Source organism: Pteropus alecto, unplaced genomic scaffold, assembly GCF_000325575.1.
Source record: "Pteropus alecto unplaced genomic scaffold, ASM32557v1 scaffold43, whole genome shotgun sequence".
Taxonomy (NCBI): domain Eukaryota; kingdom Metazoa; phylum Chordata; class Mammalia; order Chiroptera; family Pteropodidae; genus Pteropus; species Pteropus alecto.
The window spans coordinates 6,006,945-6,028,241 of record NW_006435764.1 but is presented as its reverse complement, the minus strand read 5'-3'; the positions used below and the strand labels follow the sequence as shown (position 1 = coordinate 6,028,241).

General features: G+C 61.9%; 1 protein-coding gene across 2 annotated transcripts; it reads right to left on the bottom strand.

Annotated features, from left to right (window-relative positions):
- Positions 1–1,667: 1,667 nt before the first annotated feature.
- On the bottom strand, positions 1,668–20,976 carry ATG2A (autophagy related 2A). 2 transcript variants are annotated; one of them, XM_015588845.2, is made up of 41 exons: positions 20,660–20,976; positions 18,428–18,590; positions 18,179–18,331; positions 17,922–18,024; positions 17,406–17,541; positions 17,169–17,267; positions 16,772–16,868; positions 16,519–16,683; positions 16,277–16,417; positions 15,507–15,744; positions 15,279–15,423; positions 15,099–15,191; positions 14,502–14,660; positions 14,154–14,397; positions 13,786–13,882; positions 13,502–13,661; positions 12,699–12,841; positions 12,472–12,611; positions 12,200–12,360; positions 11,627–11,777; positions 11,290–11,489; positions 11,131–11,211; positions 10,879–10,985; positions 10,699–10,791; positions 9,719–9,789; positions 9,409–9,485; positions 8,770–8,934; positions 8,496–8,622; positions 8,196–8,410; positions 7,384–7,592; positions 6,995–7,130; positions 5,466–5,672; positions 5,093–5,194; positions 4,920–5,004; positions 4,702–4,831; positions 4,548–4,620; positions 4,256–4,338; positions 3,913–4,034; positions 3,611–3,765; positions 2,438–2,590; positions 1,668–2,356 (listed from the first exon to the last, which is right to left on the bottom strand). In XM_015588845.2, exons 1-41 carry the CDS (start codon positions 20,828–20,830, stop codon positions 2,120–2,122), a joined length of 5,787 nt encoding a protein of 1,928 aa, XP_015444331.1. In that variant the 5' UTR covers positions 20,831–20,976; the 3' UTR covers positions 1,668–2,119. The 2 variants fall into 2 exon arrangements, with proteins under 2 accessions (XP_015444331.1, XP_006911195.1); XM_006911133.3 differs by having other exon boundaries at positions 8,764–8,934; positions 20,660–20,975.
- Between the last annotated feature and the right edge of the window lie 321 nt (positions 20,977–21,297).

The following is a 21,297-nucleotide window of genomic DNA, read 5'->3' as shown; positions in this document are numbered from 1 at the left end:
TCAAGGTGGGATGGGGGGGACCCTGGGGAGTAGTCCTCGCCTGGGAGGACAGGCCCGTGAATGAAGACACCAGAGCTGGTGATGCCCCCTCCCCGCTCCCAAAGCCCAGCAGGTCCTCCCGAGGATGCCCAGGTGAGAATGAGTGCTTGTCCTGGCGGAGGCAGCAGTACAGGGATGCCATCACCCATTAGGAGTCCTGCTCCCCCATCCCAAGGTGGAAACTGAGGCCCAGACCGGGAAGGGACTTGCTCGAGTCACCCAGTGGTTGCCTAGGTCCCTTCCTTTTTTCCTCAGAAAGGCCGGGGACCCTGCAGAGAGGTAGCTGGGCTCAGGAGTACCTGGAACAGAGGGGTGGCAGGGTCTGACCACCTGGGCAGGCTCTTACCTGGATTCCTGGCTGGCCCTTGGGCACAAGGAGGAAGTGAGGACGCCCTGCGCCCAGTGCCTTTTGAGCCGTTGGCCCAGCCCCTGGCGGCGGTTAATGATTATCCTGCCGTCTGTCAATATCGATCACAAGTGCGGTTCGAAGGGCAGGAAACCCTGGACTGTGCCCGGCCGGGCAGGGTGGGGCGGCTCCAGGAAGCATCAGGCTGAGTTCCTGACTGGCTTTCTCAGTGGCATCAGACCCTGGCCTTCCAGAGCCTGTCGCCTTCCTGGCCCCTTTCCCCTCAGCTCGACCTGCTGCCCCGTGACCTCAGGAAGTGAGGACCCCAGGTCCACCAGGATAAAACTTCTGCCTTCAGTGTGCAGATCTCTTACTGAGGATGGGACACCAGGGACACAATGGGCTCACCACAGAGGGGTCTGCAGATGGCCGAGCAAAGCAAGGGTTCTCTAAGTCTGTTCCTCAGTTTCTCCACGGGCCCAGCGGCCTTGGTGCAGAGCTCCTGGGGCGCGGGGCAGGGCGGGACACCACCTGAGCTGCCCTTCTTCCTTGTTCTTAGCAAAGTGCATGTGTGGAAAGGGTGGGACAATGGGCTCCTGATCCCATGTAAGTTTCTGTGCAAATGCCACTGTCAGGACCCCTTCTAGCCACAGCATTATGCCTAGCACTCCTCCCCCTCCAGTGCTCTGGATCTAGGACCCCAGGGCAGAGGCTCTATCACCTGCAAAGCCTTCTGCTAGGGATGGTGCAAGCAACTCCAGAGGGCCCAGCTTTCCAGGAAGGGCCTTGGACCTCCTGGTCCTTGTCAGTTGCGCAGGGATTATCAGGAGGGACCTGAGGCTCTGATACCAAGGGTGTAGCCTCAGGACACGCAGTCAGGGTCTGAGACTCGCTAGGGTACCCACAGCCCCACCCTCTGCTCTGGTCCAGCATCCTCACAGCCAACCCATCACACCTGGTCCCAGGTAAGGCTGGACCCTGGGCTCTTGCAGGAATAGAACCAAGAAACATCGTCTGGGAAAGTGCCCGGCAAGAGCCATTCCTCCTCCCCGCTCCACTTGGCTCCTGCCACATCAGAAGTGAGGCCAGGGTTGGGGCCCCCCAGGAGGGTGGTGAGCAAGAGCCCAGTGCGGCGGCAGGACAGCCAAGGGAAGGAGCGTAGGGATGGGTAGGTGACAGGCTTAGAGGCCAGGGCCCAGGACCCTGTCCTGCTGGGCGTGGTGGGTGTGGCGACCCCTGGTGGTGACTTGGGAGTCGCCAGGGCAGTCCAGGTACACAGGAAGAGGGGGCTGGCGGTGGGCAGTTTATTCCACTTCATGCAGACACTGACCCACACATTCGGGAGCTTAAAAATAATACACTGAACCACACGGCATCTGTCCCCCACCTCCTCCAGAGACACAGAAAGACACTTGGCTGAGTGGGGTCGGGGCTCTGAGGTTCCAAAAGCCTCCATCCTGGGGCAAGGCAGCAGTGTGGGCCCAGGTGGTGGGGACAGTGTCCTTTCTCCCCAGAGAAAAAGTGCAGAGACAGGGCCAAGGCCCCAGGCAGGGCGGCCCCACTCCCACAGCGATTGGCAGCAGGCGGCCGAGCAGAGTCATTCTCTGTCCTTCCCCTGAGGGCCTGGTCCGCCCAGCTGGGGGCCACAGCTCTGGGGGGTAAGGGAGCCGAGGTGGCCCTGGGCTGCTGGGCGTGGTGGGCAGGCGGCGCCCTGGAGTCCTAGGCACCTGGTGCTCAGTCCTGGGCCTCATCCGAACGCCACTTGAGCGTGTGGTCCTTGTGAGCGTCGGGGAGGATCTGGTTGCGCATGCCCCCGAGCAGGTTGGACGTGGCCTCTGTGGCCAGGATGAGGGGCTTCACCACCGTTGGGGGCAGCTGGCGGATCACGCCCCCCACAGCACCCGTCAGCCCCTTCTGCTCATGGCCCCGAGACGCCACATCGCAGATGGTCTGGGCCGTGTCCAGAATGCCCTGTGGAGGAGGGAGGTCAGCATGAGGGTCTGGTGGGGAGGCAGGTGTAGGGTGATAGGAAGCAGGGCCAGGCGTCATTACCTCTCGAACTGTGTCGTAGGCCTTGGCCACACCCTCCCGCAGGTCAGCAGGCTGCTGGCCTTTGCGCAACCTTCGCACAGAGCGCTTGTCCTGCAGGGAGCGGGAGATGGGGGCCGCCGGGGACAGGATGTCATACACCGTCTCAGCTGTGGCCTGGGGGAGCACGAGGAACAGCGCATGAGGAGAGCTGGCCCAGGCAGACACGACCGACCCCCAGCCCGGGGAGCCCCTGCCCCTGCCCCACAGCCACGCTTTCCTAGGGTCCTGCCAAGGCTTCCGCCAGCCAGATCAGGGGACCCCAGGGGACTGCATGCCTCCTCAGGGCCTGCTTCCGACATCCTCTGGCCCCAAACCCCTCCTTCCTGACCACCACGTCCGTGTGCCCTGTGCCGTGGGTACCCCAAAGCAGCTTGCCTGAGCTGGGCGCATGGCCTCCCCCACACTGTGCCTTGCCTGGCCTCGTCAGCTCTTCGGGGCAGCCCTGCAGACTGGGGGTTTCCCTTCGCACACCCGCATGGCTCAATGAGTCTATCACTGAGTCTGACCTGCCTTCTGTCCGAGGCTGCTCTATCCTCGACCCTCACTCTCACCCAGCGGCATTCCCTCCCACCCAACCTCCTCGCCTGGCGGTGCCACACCCCAGCTTAACACCCTTGGGGGGCCCTCAGATGCCTGCTTAGCCCTCCTGCCTCCTCCCTAGAGACCTGCACCCGCCTCCATGGGGCTGAGCTTGCAGGGCCCAGAAAGTACTGTGTTCCTCACGAGTCTGCATGCTCGCTCCACACCAGCTATGACCACCCACAAACACCCGCCCATCCCATCACCCCACTGCAGGAGGTCCGCTTGGGCCTGGCAGAGATCAGGGCCTGAATGAACCAGGGCCCATCTTGGCCTCAGTTTCCTCGTCTGTAAACAAAGACCCTCCCTTCTCTTCAAGACAGGGCCATGGGCGGAGACCCAGTAAAGCCTGGGGGCACTCACCCTTTGCAAGGGAGCCACTGTGCACCCCAGGGCAGCCACTTGGCCTTTCCTCTCCGTGACTTTCTTGATAAAATGTTCCGTACATTCAGACTACCTGCCCTCAGTAGAGCTTTGGGGACGGCATGGGGTGCCATGGCAGACCGGCCCTCTCCTGCCCTGCCCCTGACGGCTGGACGCCGGGCCCCGCCTTACCTGGATGGCCTGCACCAGCCGGTTGCTGAGTTCCAGGGCAGCAGAGGCCGTGGATGAGCCAAAGGATGCGGCTCCCCGCTGCAGCCCCCGCATGAGGCGCCCATCCTTCCTGTACTGCTCGATGGGCAGCCACAGCAGGTCCCGGAACCCTTGGACTGAGGGAACGGGGTTGTGAGAGGTGCCCAAGGCTGCTCTGCCTCCACCACCCTGCTTTAGGACCTCTCCCACCTATTCCCAATGGTGGCTTCTAGGCTACCCTAGAGAATGGGCAGTTTCAAGGGCCCCCAAAGTCAGACACTCACAGAGCTGGACAACTGAGTGCATGGGACCCACGCCCCCCAACAGGCCAGGCAGCTGGTTCTTGCGGATGTCCTGCAGCCACTCATTGAGAGCATAGCCTAGCACCTTGTCCACACCCAGGAGCCTGGGATGAGGAAAAGAGGGGTGGGGTGGAGCCACATGCTGAGGCGTCATAGGGCCACGAGAACCTGAGGCACCCCAACGCTCCCCACGGCCCCACCCAGCCCTGTGCAGAGGGATGCCTGCACCCATTTCACAGAGGGGTGATGTCTTGGCCAAGGCCTCGCAGCCAGCCAGGAACAGAGTGGAGGGAAGATCAGGGCCCGGAGCACACGATGGGCTCACCCGTGCCGGCAGCAGAGCCGCTTCAGCTTCAGCTCGGAGCAGTTGAGCTGGGCCAGGCCGATGAGGAGGCCGGCGAACGTGCCCTGGGGGAGGAGAGGGAATGTGGGTTTATATGATGGGGCACAGGAACCAGCTCAGCCCCTGGGAGCCACTGGAGGCCAAGGCAGCCGCCGGTGGTGCCTAGAGACAAGCCCCGGCCTCCTGGCCCCCATAGACCAGGCCACACCTGAGCAGATCGGGGAGCCCATAGGCTCTGGTCCACGGGGCCACCCCGTCCGAGGGCCCCACTTACCACTTGGTCCATGGTGACGTGCTTGCCGTGGTAATCTAGCCAGATGGGCACCTCAGATGTGAAGCGGAACTCCCTGGGGGCGAGGAGAGGGGGTCCCTTAGACCCTGACCTAGGCCCTGCAGCCTGGCCCAGGGCCCCTGGCCTGAGGCCCTACCTGAAGTAGATGGGCTGCTGCTCAGACGGGCCTTGTCCACCGCCTGCAGCCTCCTGGATGCCACTTGTCTCTACAGCCTCGGGCTGCCCTTCCTGGGGGCTGCTGGGCTGGACTTGGGCCTCAGGGTGAGCTGGGGATGGGGACAGACCCGAGATGGGCTCAGGGGTGGCTGGGAGGCAGGAGGCCAAGACCTTGCCCTCCCTGGCCCAGACTCTCACCCTCTGTGGAGGTCTCTGCTGGGACCATGGGGTTGATTCCGGCTGCCAGGCTGGTAAAGAAGTCCTTGAGGAAGAGCAGGGCATCCTGTGGGGGGAAGGTGCGGGGTACAGGTTGGCTTGGGGGCTCAGGCTGCTCGGCTCGCCTGAGGCCTGCCCTGGCCCAGTCCACTCACCTGGTCCACGTTGAGCCGTAGGGGCATCAGTGAGACTCGGAGACAGCACTCGGGCCCGCCCAGGTTGGTCGTGGGGGCCACGTGCAGAGCTTTGATGGTAAGCTAAAGGCAGAAGGCAAGCTCTGGGTACCTGCTGGGCTTTGAGCCCTGGGTCCCTGTCCCAGCCTCCCACCCCCAACCTCTTGTCTGGTCAATCCTGTACCTACTCAGGCTGTTCCCTCAGCTAAACTGGCCCAAGCCCCTCCATCCTCCCCGGCCCCTCGGCACCAGGCCACGGGCTCGCCAACGACCCCGGGGTGTGTGTGCGTGTGAGGGCGTGCGTGGGATGTGACCTTGCCCCCTGACCGGGTGGCCGGCGGCACCGCCCCCGTACCATGTTGGAGTGCGCGCGCCGCGGCATGCGCTCGCTGGTGTGCAGGTACAGGAACTTGTTGATCCGGGACGAGGCGAGCCGGTCGCGGATCTCAAGCTCCTGCACGATGAACACCTGGCGGGACAGCGGCTGCTCCTCCAGCTCCTCTCCTGGGGCCACGGGGCCTGGGGCTGGCTCCACTGGGTACACCTCATGCTGGAAGCTCACCTTTGGGGTGGACGGAGGCCTGAGTCAGGGAGGCGGGGCCCAGACAGGAAGGGCGGGGCTCGCTCCAGCCCCTTCCTCTTCCAGCCACCCTTCCCGGCAGCAACCCCATCTCAGAGCCGTGCCTGGCTGCCGCCTGGACACCTTTGCATGGCCATCCCACAGGCAATTCAAACCTACATGGTCACACAGAGCTCTCGACCTCCTCCCCGGAATCCACCTGGCCGCGCTGCCACGGCCTTCCCGTCTGCCCAGTCACCCCAAGCGCGAACCCTCATCTGGCCCTCGCCCTCCAATCTCTCCATCCTCAGTGCTGTTGGTTTTGTTTCCTCAAAACGTCTCTGACATCCCTCTGCACCTCTGTTATCTCCACAGCTGCCACCTGGTCTTGGAGCTGCCGTCACCTCCCTCCTCCCTGGATGGCCCCCTTGCTTGTCCCCTCCGACCCTTCCCCATACACCCGGAGGGATCTTCCCTGGCTCCCCGTCCCTTCCGGTCTCAGAGGGGCACCCTTGCCGAGTTCTCAGCACAGCAGCCCGGTGAGCTGAGGACTGAGTCTGCGCCGGCTCACTCAGTACGTGCCACCGCCACCTGCACCATTTCTCAGGTCAGCCCGGCCCGCTCTACCTCATGCACATCCCATTCGGCAGCCCCGCCTGTGTTCTTCCCACATCAGAATCTCTCCAGAATCTGACCACTGTCGCCTGCTCTGCTGCTGCCACCCCGCACGGTCACTGTCTCATGCTGACTGCATCTCATTCTAGTGAAAACCCAAACCATGCCTTGGTCTGCAGGGCCCTGTGCAGCCTGGTCCCAGTTGGAGCTCTGGCCACGTCTCCTGCTCCTCTTCCTGCTCAGCTTCAGTCTCGCTGGCCTCCTTGCTGCCCCTGGAACACGCTGGGGATGCTCCCAGCCTGCAGCCTTCTCACTACCTCCTCTGCCTGAAAACCTCTTCCCGGCTCACCTCCTCTTTGCGCACAGGGCATCTTTTCATGAGGACGTTCCTGTTCCTCCCAGCACATCCCGCCTTCCCTCTCTGTTCTAATTCCTTGGAGCATTTAGCACATTTGACACTCTGTATGTATCTTCCTTGCCTCCCTCCACGACCAGACAAGCGACAGGAAGGCAGGGCTTCGGTCTGCTTCGCTCGTCGCCACATCCAGCATCTAGAACAGTACCTGGTGTGCCGCCCGGCAGCCATTCCATAAGCACGAGGGCCGCAGTAAGCTCCCATGCACTGAAGTGCTGGCCGAGCAGCAGGAACGGGAAGGCCTGCTGTGTCCCCCACCCCAGCTGGCCTTCTGCAACCCGTGTCCCCAGCTCACCTTGCTGAGCTGGATCTCCATAAGGACGTGGTGCTGCCTCCCGCTGCCTCCCTGTGTACGCCAGGAATTCTGGGGCCGGTTGGGGCCAGAGCAGCGGGAAGGGGACCCCCTGGGGCCCGTGAGGCCAACTCTTGCCCTGGGAAGAGGGTCAGGAGACAAGCTGACTCAGGGAAATCCCCTTCCCTCGCACCCTCCCCTCATAACACGCCTCTCAGTCTGGGGCAGGAGATCTTCTCCTGGGATGTGGATGGGGCAAGAGAGGAGGAACCGAGGACCAAGCTCAAGGTTACCAGCTGCCGAAGGTCAGGGCTAGACCCCAGCCCAGGCCCCATCTCCTGGGTGGGTGAGCCCCGTTGCCACAGCTGCCACCTGCACTCACTCCTCCTCACCGGTGGCCTGGGTGGGGGCCAAAGTCTCGGCCCCCATAGAGGTGCCAGACAAGGGAGACCTCACGCAGCACCACACGAGTGCTGGGCACTGGGAAGTGGGCGGGTGCCCGCAGCAGGTCCGTGCTGCCCAGTGGCCGTGAGAAGTGTCCATCCTGCACAATGATGGGACCTGGATGCAGCTGCGTGACCACGGGCTCCCCATCGCGGGGCTGCAGGGAGAAGGTCAAGTGAACATGTGGCACAGACGCTGTCCCCAGTCCACACCCTGATTTCCCGTCCTCACATCTCCCTGTTTTCGACATAAGATGACCCTCATGGGTCACCGTCCCCACAGCCTACATCCGAGTGTTCTGTGCAGGAGGGTGCCGAGTGCCTCTTGCTCCTGCCAGCTCTGTCTCCCTGGGACATGACTCTTGCTTGCATGTCACATTCTCACTGGCACTTGGGGGCCCAGGGGCCAGCACCCTTGCAGCCAAATGGTTCTCCTCACCCCCCCACTCCCACTAACCACCTGCTCCTCTTCCTCCCTGCTCTGATGTCCCTCAGAGCAGTCCCTCTGCCCAGGACGCCATGCCTTCTCGCTTCCTCTGGAAACCCACGTGCTCCTTCAAAGCCCAGAGTCAAGGCTGCCTCCCCAGAGAGACCCTCCCGGCCCCAGCCCCCCAGTGGAGACCGCCCTCATCAACCAGCGGGACCTGACAGACGACAAAGACCACCTCCCACCTCTCTCACAGCAGGAACTCCAGAAGAGCCAGAAACTGAGCTACCCCCCTCACCACTTCCTGTCCCTGCCCAGCCTGCCCACCACATACTGGGATGCCGAGGCCAGGAGCGTCAAGGATGCAGAATTCGTCACTATCCAGAGTGTCTCCATCCCCCTCCTCTTCCTTTTCATCTTCCTTGGCCTCTGAGCAGGACCCCAAGCTGCCATCAGGGGCCCCAACAGGGGGCGAGGGAGGCTGGGTCCCACTCCGTTCTCCTGGGAATAGGTAGACAGACACGGGCGAGGCCTGAGGGAGGGGGCCACCTGTGAGAGAGAGAGGCTGGTTTAGTGGGGATTCGGGATGTGAGTGCTGATGGTGTCTGCTGGCCCCAAAGCCCCCCCACCTCACCTGAAGGCTGGGCCAGCTCCCGCAGGCTGCGCTCTGTGTCCAGGAGGGCGTCGGTCAGGTCCCGCTGGTTGATGAGGGCGGTCTCCACTGGGGGGCATGAGGGCATGGAGGCAGGGCTCTCGGAGAGCTGGGCCAGGCAGGGGAGGAGTGGTGAATGAGTGACAGGAGGGAGGGGCGGGCCCTAGGGCTCCCCTGTGGCCAGGCCGCTGGGGGCCGTGGCAGGAGGGAGCTGGGCAGAGCTCTGGTAGCCTACGCGGCCAGGCCTCACCTGTACCTTCTGGCCGGCGATCTCCGTGGGGCTGGGGGGCCGGGGCGGGGGGTGCAAGTCGCCTGCGCTCGTTATGTACTGCAGCAGGTTGAGCAGTAGGGCGCAGGAGTCGGCGCACGTGTGCATGTGCACCACGTTGTTGGAGCAGCGCAGCTCGAATAGCGGCTGGCTCTGCGGGGGTGGGGGACGCCATCAGCCCTGGCTCCACCCAGGCCACGTGTAGATAGGACCAGCTGCGTCTTCCCTGGGGTGGTCAGCCTGCCCGCCAACCCCACCAACTCCCGCTGAGTGCAGAGTGCTGTCTCCCAAGTAAAGGGCTCCTTGAGCCCCGTCTCCTTTGCCCCTGACCTTGGCCCGGCCAGGCAGCGCCGGCGACCTCCATTTTACAGAGGCTCTGCTTTTACCCTGGCCGCAGTTGCTCTCTAGTGGCAGGGCTCAGGCTAAGGGTCACCCACGTAGGCCTGGCTCTTCCCAAGAGGGCCAATAACCACAGCCCAGCAGGGCAAGGGCAGGCAGTGACCGTGACCTGAGCCCGGGCAGCAGCAGCAAGGTGGTGGTGCATGGGGGAAGGGCGAGTCCCCTGAAGGCTCCCCTGGCCCCTGTTCTGCTCTGGCTCCAGGGACCCTGGGCAACAATCACACTCACCAGTTTGCCCTCGGTGCTCCCTTTCCAGGTTTTGATCACGAGCTCCAGGAGGTCAACATCCAAGACACAGACATAATCTGAAGCAGAGAGCAGGAGACACTCCTATGGCTCCCTCGCACCCAGCCCTGGACCCCCACACCAGAGGGGAGAACCAGCGTCCATTTGTCTGGGTGCAGCCACCATGTGCACGCACACACGTGTGGGTGCTGAGAACCCAGGCAGCAGCTGGAGGAGGACGTTGGCTGCGCTGGGTGTGGCCGGGGACCGTGCTCCCTCATAGGGGAGGGAGCCCAATCAGGGCCCTGCCCACCTCGCCGCAGATCTAGGGTCTCCGCTTCACACTTGTCGGACAGGTACAAGGCCGAGTCGTCGAGGATGAACCTGGCAGGGAACAGGGCTGAGAAGGGCCCGGAGCTGCTGCAGGCAGCAGCTGCATGGGAGCCAGCAGGGGCGGGGCACCCACGGCAGGTCCCAAGCCCACAAGACATTAGCCCTGGGCCCTCTCTGGCCTCAGTGTTCTTGTCTGTACAATGGGGAAAATGGGGCCATAAGCCCGGGTTTGCTGTTTTGCAAGTACTTCCTGCTTCTCCGCCTCACCTGGGCCTCACAGCAGCCCTGGGAGGGAGGGGTCCTATTTTCCTTTCCGGCATTCACTGTTCTAAAAAGTCCTTACTTTAATGGCAACATAACACAAGCTCCTTTAAGATATTTTAAAACATGGCAATAAAAAAAAGAAATGATTCCTAATCATAATCCCTAACCCTAAATTTTATATCCATCTCCTTCCAGTCTTTTCTATAAAGCCAAACAGAGACGTACATAAACATCTCTTCGCAAGTCTTTGTTTTAAACGTATGTAGTTTTATATCTTACTTTTTTCACCAAACACTGTACTATAGCATTTCCCCATATTTTTTGATGTTTTTCGACTTTGACTTCAAAGGTTGGGTGGGCCATGTTTCCATGTTTACTGACTCAGGTTATAATTTGGGGGCATTTGGATTATTTGCAAGTTCCGACTATTATAAATTGTACTACAGAGGCATTATGTTCCGCCTGTCTAATCCCTTATGCTAAGACAACCACCAGAAGTGGGATCATCAGGTCAGAGATCACAGGCTCGCATGGCTCTGATTCTGAAGTCCGACTGCCCTCCAGGAAGGAGGAGCCAATTGTGAGAGAAGCTTCATTACCGGAATGAAGGGGACACACAGGCAGGTGGGACCCTGGAGGGGTGGCAGCTGCAGCCCAGCTTGGGTGGGATGGACGTGAGGGGAGGGGGCTGCATACCTAAGCAGGAAGGTGGAGGTGTCCATGATGATGTTACTGGAGAGGGTGAAGGTCTCGGCAGTGACGAGGACACGCACAGGGAGGTACAGGGGCCTGGGAGTCATAATAAGGCTGGGGCAGGCTCCTTACATGGGAAAGCCTGTCTCCCTGCCCTGGCCCCGGCCTGCCCAGCCTGGGTACCTGTAGTCCACAGCGCAGGAAAGCAGGTGTGTGTGTAGGATAGTAATGACCGTCGGGGGCAGGTAGCCCAGCACGGGGTCATCCAGCACGTCTAAGAACTCCAGCAGCTTCGGGGGCGGGAGAGGTGGTGAGGATAAGGCGCTTCTTCCTTCCTCTAACCTCCCGACCCAGCCCAGCCCAGCCCAACCCACGCCGCTGGCCTTGGCCTCCTCCCAGCCTAGCGATCTGCCTACCCGTGCCAACCTCACTCACCTGGGAGTGCCAGCTCTGTTCTGGTAGAGTTATGTAGTGGCGCAGGGTGGCTCTATGCAGCCGTAGTGTCACTAGGAACTCCTGGGGGTGGGACGTAGTCAGCACCAGGCAGGCAGTCACCCGGGCCAAGGGGGTGGGCAGAAGCAGGCGTGGCTGTACCTTGACATTCTTATGGGGGTCCAGGTGGATGCGCACAGCGGTGGACAGCATGTGTGAGCTCTGGCCTTGGCCCTTGCGTCCCGAGGCTCCCCGCTCTGTCATTCCTTCCTCTGATGGGTAGATGGTTGGGACCAGCTGGGCTGGAGGAGCAAAGCTGGGCAGCTCCAGGTGACTGGGCAGCAGGTAGTCATCCATGGCCGCTGAGGAGGCATCTGGTGAGCCCCCTGCCAAGCCAGCTGACCACCCATTCCAGCCAGGCCCGTGTCCCTCCAAAAAGCCCCAGCCCCCGTCCATGGACCCTAGAGACCCCTCAGTGACTGGCCCCCAGCCCTCACACCTCGGTGGTAGAGTGTTGCCTTTTCAGCCTCCAGGCAAAAGTAGCCGAGTCCCGGCTGGCCTCGGTACTGGGAGACACTGAAGATGGTGCCTTGCTCCACGTCCAACACCAACTCCCCGTGCATGGCTTCCAGCTGCTTCCCACCCTCATCCTGCAGACAGAGCATGTGGCTTGGCCTCACCAGCTGCACCCAGCAGTCTCCATGCCCGCAGAAACACTAGCCTGACTAGGATCAGCCCCAGCGTTTATCCAGACTCTGCTGGAGCCCTGGGGCCACGCTTGTCTCTTTTATCAGAAGGGACAGTCGCCCCTGCCCTGTCTGCCTCTTAGCAAAAGACGGTGCCCATTTCGGGCTGTCAGCAGCCCATTTCGGGCTGCTTACACACAGCAGGTGCTAGGAAGTGGCTGACAGGGTGTGATGGGACGGGTGGGGTGGCAGGTGGGTGCTGCTGGCTGGATGGGCCACACTCGGGGGACTGTTCCCCACATTCCCTACTTGGCACGGCCCGCCCGAGTCTTGTTCTGCTGTGGGGGCTCTGAAGGCAGGGGCTCGCCTCCCCCGGCCCCCCTCACCTTAGTCTCACAGAGGGCCGTGATCCGACCCTTCAGCACCGTCACCAGTGTAGAGAAGGTACTCTGGGAGTGAGGGCTCGGGGACTCGGGGGCGGGGGCCTGGGGGGCACTGGACGCCCCCACTGAGAAGAAGCGGGCATCCTCATCGTCCGAATCTGAGTCTGGGGTGAGATCAAGGAGCCGAGTGGGAAGCAGACCTGGGACGGCTGCCCCAGCCCTGCCCAGCTCTGGGGGCTCCGGGGCCCTGGGACCCCGCCGGGTGCTCCTCCTACCCAGCTTAAAAGCTGACTTGCACATCTTGAAGTTGTCATGCCAGAAGCCTGAGGGGCCTGGGAAGCCAGAAGGCTGAGCAGCAGTGGGGGCGGCGGGAAGCAGGTCCGCGGGCTCCCACAAGAGCAGGCCGTTGTTGATCCTAAGACGGGCGGATGGGTAAACAGTGGCAGGAGGGAGGCCGAGCCCGCCCCTTGCCACCCCGCCAATAGCCCGCCCGCATTGCCACCTGTTGTAGAGGCTCTCGTAGACCTCCTTGCTGGGCAGGAAGATGTGGGCACTGGGCAGGACCACCTCCAGGCTGCAGCGTGACAGTGCCAGGGCCCGGCTCTGGAAGGTCCTCATCTCTTCAGGGTCTCCAGGAATCACCATCTAGATGGGGTGGGGGGTGGGGAGGGAAAGGCTAGAGAGATGCCTTAGGCTACTGAGAGATGCCGGGACCTGCCGCTGGCTTGGGTCCGCATCCCGGCCTCCTATCATTCATTCATATGAGCACTTCTCGGCCAGGCTGCATGACAGCGAGTTCGTGTGAAGCACTGACCACATACCAACCCTGCTCTGAGGGCCTCGTATATGTCAACTCCTTCGTCCTCGTGACAGGCCTATGAGACAGGTTACCGTGCCCACTTTCCAGAGAAAACTCATCTGTATGTAATTCTCCAAGAAATTAGGCAACAACCTGAGATGACATGGCCATTGAGTAGCAGAGCCTGGATTCAAACCAGAGTGTTCGGCCCAGAGGCCAGGCCCTCAACTGCCTCTTACTCAACTCTCATCACCTTCAGAGAAGAGGATCCCAAGGCCCAAATATATACTGCCAGCAAACAGCTGGCCCACGGGGCCTGCCCTGGCCAGTGCCCTCATTCCTGGGCCCCATGACCTGGGGTGCTCCCGACTCCCCATCGACACGAGATGGGAGGGACGAAATTCTCGCTGGTGCTGGGTCATGTTACCTGGTGCCCCAAGTAGTCCTTTACGCACGGCCCACAGCCACCAAGGGGCTTCCACAGACCCACGGGTCCCAGGCCTCACCTCCTCCGTCTCGTACATGGTCCTCTTAGAGGAGAAGGGTGAGGGCTCCGGCTCCCGCAGTTCGCACGGACTCTCGACCGACAGCTCCAGATCCTCTCCCTTCTCTGGTGCCACCTCCCACTGTGTGCTGCTGCTCTGGGGGTTCAGAGTCACCACTACCCTGCCAGGGCACAGGCCTGTCACTGGCCTGCAGGGGCCCCCAGCCCCTGGTCCCAAGTGGCCTCCTAATGCCTTCGGTAGCAAAGCCCTCCCCTCCTGTTTGCCCTTTCCAGAGCCCCACTTACTGGGGCAGGAAGTGTCTGCGCCCAGGGCTCCTGGGATCCAGGGCTTTGGAGACCCGCAGGCAGGGGACGGGTGGCTTTTCTCCATCTTCGTAGGTGCCTGGAGAGGATCGGGGAGGGGTGGGGGTGGTCACTGCTGCCCTTCCCCACTTCTTCCCAACTGCCAAGTGGAGTCCGTCCTTTGCCATTTAGAGCTGCACCCTCCCTTGTGCCCATGGTCTGTGTCAACCCAGGGATAAAGAGTCCACTTTGGCCATTGCTCAGAGCTGGTGAGGCCTGGGCCCGGGTCTGCCTCACTGGGACCCACCCAGCCCCAAGACCACCTCTCCCAGAGGCCTAGTCCCCAGGTGCTACCTTCTGGGGGCTCTCACCATGTAGGTCGGAGCAGGTAAGTTCCAGGCGGGTAGGGGCTGGGGGACCAGGCCCGCTGCTCAATTCTGACTTGAACTGGGGCTCGCTCAGCTCCAGCCGCAGCTGCTCGGCCCGCACAGCCCTGCCGGCCCAGGGGTCTCGCTCAGGCCTCAGGTCAGCAATGGGGAAGAGCAGCCGCAGTGTGGCCTGGGGTGCCGACAGCTGCACCACTGTCTGCTGCTCGGCAGCTGGTGGGGGCTCCATCTGCGGGAGGATGTGGGGGTCACAGCTGCGGCCAGGGCCCCTGCCACTGTGATCACGAGCCAGAGGACCTGTGCCTCACTCCCAGCCCTGGCTAGGCGTCTTACCAGCAAGCCGGAGGGTGGCTCGGGAGGGGGTACGGTGGCCAGGCGCAGCAGGGCAGTGAGCCGGTCCAGGGCCCCCAGCTCCACGTCTGCCTGGAAGTCAGCCAGGTCCAGGGCCAGTTCTGAGTGGCAATGGCAGGTAGCTGGGCGCCGGGACCGGCTCTAAGGATGCGAGGGTTCAGGTCAGTGAGGACTTTGGTGGGAAGTCAGGGAAGGATGGAAAGGGCAGAACGAGAGCACACAGCCCTCCTGGGTACTGGTGAGAAAAGCTTGGGCAGGGGACCAGGAGGCCCTCGCCACCCTGCCCGAGGCAGATGGCCATGGTTGTTTAATAAAAGCCATCTGATACATGCTACTTCCAGCCCATGGCCAGCGGGGGAGGCCATGATGAACCCAGGAAGGGCAACCAGGCTAAGACAGCAGCCTGTATGGGCCCAGACATGTTCAACGGTCCCCAGATGGGAGGCAGGCTCTGCTTGGAGCACAGGCTGGAGGTGGGGATAGGGGAGGCACCAAGGGAGGCTGGGGTAGAAGGGGTGGTGTCAACACACCCCTTGGGAAGTAGCCAAGGGCCCTCAGGCCTAGAGTGGGGTGGGTTACCTTGGGTACGCGGCGCAGGGTCTGTGTGAGGCGCAGGTGGGCACAGGGACGAGCTGAGGCCTGGGAGCCCAGGCTGCTGGGGAAGCTCAGGATCTGGGATGGGACACAGGTGAGAGGGTCAGCCTGAGCCCCCACACCCACCCCAGGCCCTGACTGCACGCACTCGACCTTGGCCCTCACCTCTGTGTACTCAGGCTCTGACGCGCCCCTGGGCCACAGACACTCCAGCACCTCGAGCAGCCCGAAGCGTACTTCCGAGCTGGTAGTCCATCGGCCCCTGCCTGTCCGCAGCTCCCAGGACAGCTGCACGGCCGCACCCGTGAGCCTGCGGGGAAGAAGCTGGGCATGAGATGAGGGGTTTGGCAGACTCAGCGGGTCTCTCCTCAGGCCTCCGCCTTGGGCTTGTACCGGACATGGCTACAGGGACAGGCCCTCTGGAAGCGCGGTCGGAGATGGTGGAAGTCACGAGAGCCGAAGGGCCCATCCTTGGCAGCATCAAACTCAGCAAAAAAGTGGGTGGTGAGGTCAGGCGGTCCGGAAGATGGGGCAGATGTCTGAAGCAAGGTCAGGGTCATGCCCCCCAAGGTCATCTTCAGCAGTGAGTCAGGACGTAAGGTGTCCGGGAGGGGCGTGGGGGCCGTCTTTCCTAAGGGGACAAAGGCTTCACCAGAGGCTCTCCAGAGCTCACGGGCACCCTAGGTAGGGTGATGGTCAGATACGAGGCTGGGGGCTGGGAGAAGCCCTAGCCCAGCTGGACTGTGACTCTGGTAGGAGGCTTGGCCAGGCGGGAGTGACGCAGAGCTTTGTTATGCCAGGCACTGAGCCCAGGGTCAATTCAACCCTCAAGGGAGGCGGAAGTATTGGAGGAGACAAAGCACTCAGCCCAGTACCTGAGATACAAGCTCTCAATAAGCATCAATTAAAACACACAGCCCGGGAAGGTCGGAGCCTATTCCTCCCATTTAATGGAAAGGAAAATCGAGTCTTGGGGAATTGAAGTGCTCACCCAAGATCACTAACTCTGAAACCCAGGCTCTCTCCATTGCATCGCCAGCCTCCCCAGGGAACCAAGCCACCCACGGTGGACCTCTAGGTGTCGCTGGAGGCCTCCCATGTACCCATGACATGACACCAGCACCAAGGCCCCTTCCAGTTCTTCCTGGTCCCCAAGCACTCACCAGCGGGGTGGCCCTGGACAGAGAGCCGGCGGGGGTTCCTGTCACTGTGCACAGACGAGCCCAGGTCTACATCCGACAGAGAGAGCTCAGAGACGCCTGAGGCCACACTGCTCGTGAGGCCCGCCATGGAGAAGAAGAGGTCTGTGGGCCAGGGGCGGGGGTCAGGGATAGCCGGGCTCAGCCCCAACTGTTGCACACACACGAGCCACACCGCCAACCTCCGGATCTGGCCCCGCACTCACCAGTGCTGTCCAGGTTGACAAGGGGGTTGGTAAGGGAGTCTGGGCTGGTAGGTTCGGCCACAGCCCCTGCCTGCAGCTGCTGGTTCAGGTCCTGCTCAATCAGCCACAGGTCTTCAGCACCTAGTGGGCGGCTCTTGTTCAGCTTGTCGATCAAGCCCTTGGAGTCTATAGGGGAGGATACTTCCTTGTGTCAGTGTTGCCTGGCCAGCCCCTCCCCAGCCATCCTACCCACTGGACCACGTAGAGGCCTCACCTGAAAGGCTCATGGCACTGAGCAGTTCCTGAAGCTGCTGGAGCTGCCGTGGGGTCAGGAGTAGGTGCAGGGAGCCCAGCTGTCCAGCCACTTCCAGCTGGGAGGAGAGGGGGGCAACCATGGAGCCTATACCTGCCACCCGGGACCCTGGGAGCCACTACCCACCTGCCGTCGCCCCGAAGAAGATGCTAGTTGCCAAGTGAAGCCCTCTCACCAACCAGCTGTGTGACTTTAGCTACAACTTGACCTCTCTAAGCCTCAGTTTCTCCATTGCTAAGAAGGCAGTAATTTCCCCTACTCGACGACCCCGCTTTATCCCAGGAAGATGAGCATTGCTGAGGACTCTGAGAAGGCACACTCCCCCGCTCCCCAGGGGCCCAGGGGCCCGCAGACCCACCTTGGGGCCCGGGAAGGCCTCGTTCTGCTTCAGCTTCACTGTCAGCTCCATATACCCCGAGCAACTGCCGATCTGCAAGGGGGGCTCTGGGGGGTCTTCCTGGGAGGCGAGAAGATACAGGAGGACGGGGGTCAAGAAGATGCCGTCGGAGATGGTCAGGGACGGAGTGGGGCAGAGGGGTCAAGGGCCAGACAGGGCAGGGGTTAGAAGTGACTGTGGGGATCAGCATCAGCCCACCTGTGGAGGGAGCTCTTCGAAGCGCAGGCGGACGCCCGCCAGCTGCAGCAGCTTGTGCAGGAAGGCAGGAGGCTGGTGCACATCCACAGGGGGCGCCTGGCTTGGGTCCCGCACTGCCTCGTCACAGTATTCTAGTCTGGGGAGTGGAAGGTCAGCCCTTGCCCTGGCCTCGCAGGCCTGGAGCCCTCTCCCCACATAGCAGTCCGTTCTCCAGGTCTGGGGTCAGGGACCTGCCCCATCATAGCTGGGCCAGCCTGGACCTCCAGAGCCAGCCCTTGTTCCTCAGACCCTCAGCATGTGACCTAATCCTTGGGGTCCCCTGCCACTCCAAGTCTGCACCCTGGTCCCTGGGCACTACTCTAGGCCCATAACACAGCCCGCCTCCTCCTTGCTGTGGCCGCTGCCCTGCTACTTCCCAGGAGTCTGGGCTGGGAGTAGGGCAGTGCTAGGGCCATGTGACTGCCCCTCATTCCCCCTCTCTCTCAAGCCAGCCTGGCCTGCCCGGCCTGCCCCTACCTCTGCACATGGATTTCCACTGCCACGTCGTGCTCCCCATCACCCGGAGAGTGCTCCACCCTCACAACAGTGTCCAGGAAGGTCACCTTGATCCTTCGTAGCACTGAGAGGTGAGGAGGGGTCTCAGGTCAGGCAGAGATGCAAGGACGGGCGGATTCCCCAGCAGGGCAAAAGAGTGACCATGCCGCTGCCTAGGGCCCCTGTCCTGTGGCCCACAGAGGGGTGGGGGGCAGAGTGGCCAGGAGGGGTCTGTGTACCAGTCTCGATGGTCTGGGCAAACATCTCCAGGCCCTCCAGGGGCTGCGGTGGCTCAGAGGGCTCAGGCAACCCATCCCGCAGGCACTCCTGAGCCAGCTGCAGGCTCGTGGTCATGCATGAGGTCCAGGTCTGTGAGTCGGCAGTCCCCGGCCCTGTGGGCAGGAAGAAGGTCTCGGGGTAGGCAGGCTCAGTCAGCTCCTGGGTGCCCAGGCCCGCTCTCCCCCACCGCAGCCTTACCCTGTCCTTACCTGGGCCCTGGCGGGGCTGCAGGGTGAGCTGGAGGCCTGACACACGCACGGTGCAATGGTCGGTGAGCAGCGCGGCCCAGGGCACGGCCACCTCGATGGAACCCACAAAGCCTTCCACTAGCTCCAGTGGCGAATCCATGGACTCCAGCACCTCGTTCACAGACTGTGAGCAGGAAGGGGACAAAGCTGGCTCTGGGAAACTCCAAACCCAGCTGTCTCCCTGGCTGCTGCACCCCGCGTCTGTGTGCTCCACCTTGGAGAGTATCCTCGCTCTCCCTGATCCAACCTTTGCTCATGCTGCTCCCTACACTTGGCTGACCCCATCACGGCATCACTCAAATGTGCCCAGTCTTTCAGGACAGAGGAACAGAGAGCTGAAGGATGAAGAGGAGGAAGCCAGGTGTAGGAGATGGAAGGTGGCGTGTTCCAGGCACGCGAACAGCACATGCAAAGGCCCGGCAGAGGGTGCAGCAGCACCCCACATTCACTCTGGGCAAGCAGAGTTCATGGCGAGTGTCCAGGAGTGGCAGGCAGGGGCTCGGCCGGAGCCGGAGGGGAGCCCTCCAACTCCAAACACTTGGTGTAGCTGTGTACCTCTCTCTGAGGCACAAGGTTGAGCCTCTGGTTACAGATGCGGGGAGATCACCCCCACCATCCTAGGAGCTCCTTGAGGGTAGGAGCCCACCTTTCTCCATGTGACCACAGAAGCTCTGTGTGGCGCCACCCAGACAGGGCTTCAGTAAACACTTGTTGGATCCGTGAATAAACAAACACATGGCAGAACTAGAAGGTTCACAGAGATCAAGTCCAAATTCCTCACCCAGAGATCCACAGACAGGGAAACTGAGGCCTAGAGAGGAGAAGGGACTGGTCTACAGTGTACAGGGGCCCAGTCCTCTCTCCTCATTCCATCCCAGGGTCCTGAGGCGCTCAGCTTCTTCTGGGGTCCTTGAGGTAGAGACTACAGGCCGAGCAGTTGGGAGGTGAGGGGGCTATTGGAAAAGCACCTGCATCCCACCAGGGCCCCGCTCCTCCCTGGAGGCCATTCCAAAGCAGCCTAACTAGGAGCCAATTCAATCCCAATAGGAGAACAGGTCAGGGAGGGGTGGGAACGTTTCCTGGGACTGGAAGTAAGAAGCAGCAGCCTAAAGGGCTGAAAAGGCTTCCTGCACTGGAGTCCACAGGTAAGAGGCTACTCCTAGGAGGTGACCCCAATTCTGGGCTCAGGGGTCTCCCCTTACCTCGCCTTTGCTCAGGAAGGTCCGGCCTACCCCTAATGCCCAATTCTTCCTGCCCAGATTGCACCGAGGCCAGGCACGCTGTCTGCTCAGCCAGAAAACTGAGAAGCCCCTGCCCCCATGCCCACCCTTGTTGCTTTGGACTAGAGGGTTGACCCAGTGCCAGCCCTGGGCTGCTGCCCCTAATTGGTGGCTCCTTTGCAACTTTCCAGGTCAGCTGGGCTGTGAGTCACCACCCCTCACCGCCCCCAGCCACAGGTCTGATCTAGACCTTACTTCTCTCGGCCTTCTCAGCATCTCCCCCAACTTCTCCCTGCCTGAAGCCAGACCTCTCAGCCCTTCCCGCAGGGCTTCTCTCCAGGTGGGGATGATCTCAGGTCCCTCCCCAAACTGCCCGTTTGGTTCATCCCACTCTCCCAAAAGCAGGAAGTAAGCAGCAGCAGCCACACTAGGTGTTGATCAACACGGGTGCTGACGCGGTTGTTGACATCCACATCCGGAGGCGAACACCACCCACTGGGCCCAAGATCAGAGGGTCAGGAGGTCAGGACACCTTTCCCACAGGTGCCCTCACCAGGGTTCCGGACCCCTACCAGCCTTGCCTGACCAGCTGCATGACCAGAACCCTATAACTGCCCTGGCCTGGTCCTACTGGAACCCCCTAGTTTCTGTTCCCTCCTCACCCTCTCCTTAGCCCCTCCGTGCCACGCTCCTCAACTCAGGCCCCAAACTCAATGAGCTTATTCTGGCATTCTCCAGACAAGTGTCATCTCCCTCCCCAGCCTCAGTTTCTCTTCCTATGAAGTGGAGGCAGCTTCTGGCTCTGGAGGCGATCAGCCGGGTCCCTCTGACTCCAGGAAAGGGTCGGACATCCACGGCCTCAACACTCCCAGTATCTGGTGCCTTGGCCCGACCCTTTCGCCGGGAGCCTCAGGTCGCTGTGGCCCCGCGCCGCCGCCCCCTTCCCGGTTCAGACTTGGGCCCGGTTCCTCACCCAGATCTCCAGGTGGATATCCCGCAGGGCAACGCTGCCCTTGTACAGATCGAGGCTGAGCTGGTCCAGGCTGAGGTGCTCCTGGAAGAAGTGACCCAAGTAGTGGTGCAGCAAGTAGCGGCAGACCCGCTCTTTCACACATTTCGACCATGGCCACAGCCATCGTGACATCTCGGAGACCGCCGGGCCCGTGCCGCCTCCGCTCGCCGCCCGCCGGCGATCCCCGCCCGGCTGCGCGGTTCACTAGAGCCCCCGGCTCGCCTCGCCGCTTCTCTCAGCTCCAGGCCGCGCCCCCGGCACTCAGCCACGCCCCTACGCTCACTGCCATTGGCCACTGCAAAGGGCGAGGCCTACTGATTGGCCAAGGGGGCGGAGCCTTCAGGCACGAAAAAGGGACCGGGCTCTCTGCATGATATAGTGCTCCCAGTCTTGATTTACGCTTGCGTATAAATTCTGTGTGGGAGGACCTTTAACCTCCCTTCTAGAGGCTCTGGAAAGGCTGTTGCTTGAGGGGCTAGCCCCGCAAAAGAATGCGCATGTGCTGACTCGTCCAATTACTTGAAGTAGTTGGAGAGGACTTAAAGGGACAGTGTCTCACAAAACTTCGTAGAAAGCTCCCCAGAGGAATTAAGTCGGTA